This window comes from Sinocyclocheilus rhinocerous, unplaced genomic scaffold, assembly GCF_001515625.1.
Source record: "Sinocyclocheilus rhinocerous isolate Xijiao unplaced genomic scaffold, SAMN03320098_v1.1 scaffold1193, whole genome shotgun sequence".
Taxonomy (NCBI): Eukaryota; Metazoa; Chordata; class Actinopteri; order Cypriniformes; family Cyprinidae; genus Sinocyclocheilus; species Sinocyclocheilus rhinocerous.
In genome coordinates this window covers 1,230,490-1,236,185 of record NW_015642181.1, presented here as the reverse complement: position 1 = coordinate 1,236,185, position 5,696 = coordinate 1,230,490, and the positions used below count along the sequence as shown (strand labels likewise).

The following is a 5,696-nucleotide window of genomic DNA, read 5'->3' as shown; positions in this document are numbered from 1 at the left end:
GACACTTTCTTTCAGGCCACAGGGTTGCTGTCTGTCCAACATACTGTAGTTTTTATCTGCAGCATTTTTTTTTTTTTTAATAACAGCCTTTTTGTGAAGTTGATTTAAATTGTGAACAGATTTTTTTTTAATTTACTCTGAAATCAGCAGGTATTATAGATGTGTTAAAAACTTCAGCTGATTGTTTATGACACTAGGGTTCTTACGAAGGATGTGCAGAGCAGCAGGTGCTACACACAGCCAGAAACAGCACAAGTTTTGACAGACTTTTATTAAATCCTAAATGTTATTCTTATATTGTGAGTTCCTCAAATGTGTACAAGGGCGAATAAGAAGGCTGTGTCAGAGAAAAAGTGTAGAAGACTTTGAATATAGTTGTATGGACAACATTTATGATAGTTCTGTGCTAATCATTTATACCTCTTTTTGAATTTTGCAGCATAACTCAATCCATTTGCATTACATTCTGTTAAAATTATCTTTAGGGCTTTTCACACTGTGCTTCATCCCGGGTTATCGTCATTCTAAATCCCACTTTTAAACCTGGGTAATGAAACATTTCTCACTTGTAGTTTAACGGGGTTATCACCGCTTATCACCCGAGGTCATGAAACCCTCTTAATTGATCTTGTGACTCATATTTACATGCTTCGGACAGTCACAGAATCCCTGCACATTGTGTAAACAGTTGTTTCAGCACTTAAAAGGAAAAATATAAAATGGGGATAAAGTCAATTCTAGTGAAGAAGAGACTTTTATTATTACATTTGTAGTCCAAAAAGCCTATTCAGAAAAAAAGAAAATCAGCAATATATCATATGAGGATGTGCAGTGCTAGAGCCATTATGTAAACAGGTTGCGTGCTGCATGTCCAATCAATGACACTGACAGCCCAAATATACAATAAGAACGTTAACCTGGGGTTACAGTGTTAAACTGCAATTTATGAACACCCATGATTAATTATTAACCCCTGAGTAAATTATGAGCAGTGTGAAACATGAAACAAAATAACCCAGAATTCTGTTTACCTGTGGATTAGAATGACCTAGGGATAACTATTACATGCAAAAAGCCTTTTTGTTTCACAAAATAAACAAAGTCCTACAGGTTTGGAACAACATGAGGGTCTGACTTTTCATTTTGGGTGACCTATTCCTTTAACGTTATCTTACTATAATATATGTAACAAAAACTAACTGATGACATGAGACTATATACTGTATATATAAACTATTTTATTCTTGAAAAAAGCAGGACAGTGAAAGTGAAGTGACATGTGGCCAAGTATGGTGACCCATATTGCCCATGGTGACCCAGCCATATTGCTGCGGCGCCCGGGGAGTAGTTGGGGAGCCTTGCTCAAAGGTCTCACCTCAGTCGTGGTATTGAGGGTGGAAGAGAGCACTGTACATTCACTCCCCCCACCCACAATTCCTGCCGGACCTGAGACTCGAACCCCCAACCTTCGGGTTGCAAGTCAGACTCTCTAACCATTAGGCCACGACTGATGAAAAATGCAGGATAATGAAGGCCAGACAAACAACGTCAACATTATTCAGAAAGCTGAGAATATGATGGCTCAGTAGAGCAGATAAAAAAGAAACACACAGAAGACTTCTTCCAAAGCCAACTTCTGCACTGGAGGAGATCCAGGGAGGATCTATCACAGATGGATGACCTGTGGAGATGTCCACATGTCTGTCTGCCTCTCTACCCCTCTCTGCACAGTATGGAAGGAATAAGGCTTTACAATCTGTTCTAAAAGCAGATGAAACATTCTGACTTTCACCACAACTACCAATTCATAGCAAAACTGTATGAATAGTCTCACATAGCCAGATTTCTTACATCATAGTATCAGCCTCACACTGCAGCTTAAAGCAAAACAAACAATGGAAAATAAATTAATCACTGCATATAAAGTAAGAGTTTTAAAGATGGCAGTATGAAATATTAAATGTAAAACAAGCTAGAATTAGACAATGTTGTGTTCAGAGAGGTGTGAAGGAGGGCCCTGTGGGTGTCAGCTGTGCTGGGGTCCCTGCTGAGGGCCAGATTCTGTCAGCATACTACTGTTGATTCCATGTCTCTCTCTCTCTCTCTTCTTTTTTTTTGTGCATACAAGTTTTTGGGGTGCTCATTGTGGGAAAACCCTTGAGTGACAGTTTCTGAGCAAATAACTTATCAATTAAACATAAGGGGTGTGGTATTGTAGTGCTCCAATACAAGCCAACTGATGCTAAGTGTATGCTACGTGCTCAAATAAAAAAATTGTGCATGTCTGAAAGGGTGAATAAAATATTTATGTAAGATATTGCATCTAACTGCACAGCAGGTTCACTGAAAATCTGGAATTTAAAATCTAATTTAAACCTGAAAGCAAACAGAAAGTTTTGAATCATTTAAACAAAGGACAATTATGACACTGAATAAATCTGTGCTAATCATTTATACCTCTTTTTGAATTTTGCAGCATAACTCAATCCATTTGCATTACATTCTGTTAAAATTATCTTTAGGGCTTTTCACACTGTGCTTCATCCCGGGTTATCGTCATTCTAAATCCCACTTTTAAACCTGGGTAATGAAACATTTCTTCATTCAGTGTATTACATTACAAAAATGCAAAATATTTTTTTTTGTAAGTAGACTTTTATACCCCCAGTATTTGACAGATATGTGTAGACTTATAGATGGATAAACATGGACAGACAGGATATCAATAACATTTTCATGAGAATATGGTGGCAGCCTAATCGTATAAACATGTAGCATAAATGTTGTAAGTTCATATCTTGTTCTGTCCATATTGTGAGCATGGCATGGGTCATGACCTGAGAAATCAAAATTCCCTTGATCTTTTGAGATATAAGAGGTCATTGTAATATAAAACATCCTGTAAGTTTCAGAACTCAAAACTTTCTCGTTAGTCTAAAAACAGCTTATATTGAAGCTAATCTGCCAAAACGACAGGTTGTGGAATGTGCCACTTTATGACCTCCACATAAGAAGATCAACGCCTGCTTCTAAATCACTGCCTGTTTAGCCCCGCCCACCGATTCGCTCATGTAGTAAATAACGAGAGAGGCAAGGTCTACACAGAAACCAAATGATAATGATGGCTCCAAAGACAACAAGACGCTGTGCAGTGCCAAGTTGTAGAAAAACACAGTTTTTGCATTGCCTTCCTTCTGATCCCAACATTAGGAAAGACCGGATGAAGTTTATTTTTAATGAAGATCCAAAATACAAATACAAAATACAATACAAAGAAAAAAAAAGGCAGTTCATGACCTCTTTAACTCTGTGTACTTACTATACTATAAAAAACTGCTATATGAAATGTATTGAAGATTGCCTGAAATTGCATGTTTTCTTCAAAAACAATACACATACATTGATCAATAATATTTTAGCATAAAACTTACTTTTAAAGCCATTGACTGCAACTCTGCTTTGATGATAAAAGCCGCTTTTGCAGTGACATTGATACTTGTCCAGCACAAATCCATGACCTGGGATGGGCAAACACTGTGGAAAAAAAAGAGAGGATGGAAATATCGAAACTCTCGGGAAGAAAGAAAAATATACCTGGGATAAGGAGTTTCAATATATATATATATATATATATACATATATGTTTTCTGTGTATATGGTTGCTTGGAAAAAAAAAGTTTTGACGTTGCATTTACATACTTTTTTTTTAATAAATTTTTTTGGATTTTTTATAAAAGGACCAATATATTCTTCTAAAATATATTAATACTGGAAAACAAAAAAATGATGGACACTATGGATGTAGTGGCCTTAGCTGACAGTTAATTTGTTGAAATGCATGAAGTACTTATTTTTTCCCATTTACACTAAAAATAGTTATGCTGCATATACAAAATATATCAGTTTTGTACAATTACTATAGAATACTGTACATAATGTAGTACATCAGAATTTTATTTCATATTACCCATATTCATATGATATAGAACATAATTTTTTAACAGTCACAAATGACCTGCTCTTATCATCCGATCGTGGTTGTATTTCTCTATTAGTGCTACTGGATCTTAGCGCTGCGTTTGACACTATCAACCACAACATCCTTTTGAGTAGACTACAAAATTAGGTTGGCATAATTGGAATTGCATTGTCATGGTTCAAATCTTACTTATCTGACCGTCATCAATTCGTAGCAGTAAATGACGAGATATCATATCGATCACAAATACAGTATGGAGTACCTCAAGGCTCAGTACTACGACTGTTGCTTTTCACACTTTACATGTTACCCTTGGGAGATATCATCAAGAAACATGGTGTTAGCTTTCACTGTCATGCTGATGATACTCAGCTCTATATTTCTTCGCGGCCCGATGAAAAAAAACAAAAAAAACAACAACTGTATAAAACCATGTAGTACCCTGTATTATCAGTACTAAATATAGTACCTACTAGTGATATTTATACTAGAACATTCTTTTTCAACAGTCAGAAAGTTTCAAATCAAATATAGTACCTACTGGCGATTTGTGATTTCAGACGCAGCTACAGTATTATCTTTTCAATTAAGATGCTTTAGTAGCTGCCTCTGTTAGACAGTACACAGCAAGGCAGCTCATAGGTTTTGGAACAGAGAGAAATTCTGAGCCTGTATAGCTTGTACTTTATTGCTTAATTCTCAGATCTGCACAGCTTATTCTGTGTCAATAAAGACAAATGACTAACTTTCTACTAATAGTAAAGAGCCACTGGGGAGGCTGGGCTGCCGACTCTAGAGCTGCAAGCTGTGTTTCTGCTTTCAGCAGGTTCAATATATGAGTAGTGTGAGTTTGACTGAACTGATTTAAACAGTCCTCTGATATATAATATACAAACAGGGACGGTTTTGGCACAGATCTCCTCAGATGTGCCAAGGCATAATTAATCTGAATTAAAGACAGGCTCATTTGCTGAATTCAAAAAGAAAATTAATTCAGTATCTTGAGGTTTCCTTCACAAAACAACAGGTCAAATGCGGGAGTGTGTAATCATAATCCTCAGTATTTCAGACCTGGGTGTTTCATGACTCCAGTCCAGGGCCCAAAGCAGACATGTTGACCCCAGCTCAATACCGATCCACTCCAGCACACACTTAACAAGCTATGAAGGGCCAAAGCCTTCATATTTGAGCAGAACAGCAGCGACATCAGCTTTAATGAAGCATGGAATGGTAGAACACTTACACAAATCCATCTTTAGAGAGAAAAGGGCTCTATTTCTGTCTTTCATGCTTCTATAGGATCAGGGTTTGAAGACAGATAGCCACAGGAGAATGGCCAGAGAGCATTATATGGGCTCACAGCTAAACTATAAATATATAAATTACAAGTCATTTTCAGCAGCATGTTTTGAAGAGGCTACATTGGCAGTAACAGTAAAATATTGTTGGCACACTGTAGCATAAAAGAGTGTTTTAATGACCTAAGTACACTCAGTATGCAGTAAACAGAAGGATGTTATGTGGAGTGAGATTTTTGTGTTGATTATGCACAGTGAGAGCTTAAAATATCATATTTTTAGCTATGTTTGCCCCTGTAATTACAAATTCAAAACACACACACAGACACACACACACACACATATATATATATATATATATATTTATACAACAGTTCGTTCTGGTTCTCAAATCTGATTGGTTGAGAACCATGAGATAT

General features: G+C 36.5%; 1 protein-coding gene across 1 annotated transcript in view; it reads right to left on the bottom strand.

Moving 5' to 3' along the window:
• LOC107755705 (probable G-protein coupled receptor 158) overlaps positions 1-5,696 on the bottom strand; it is a gene marked incomplete at its 3' end in the record, with an annotated part of 89,226 nt that overhangs the window by 31,343 nt on the left and 52,187 nt on the right. Inside the window, exon 3 of the mRNA XM_016572589.1 lies at positions 3,432-3,534. Coding sequence (XP_016428075.1) covers positions 3,432-3,534 — 103 coding nt within the window. The remainder of the gene's footprint in view (positions 1-3,431; positions 3,535-5,696) is intronic.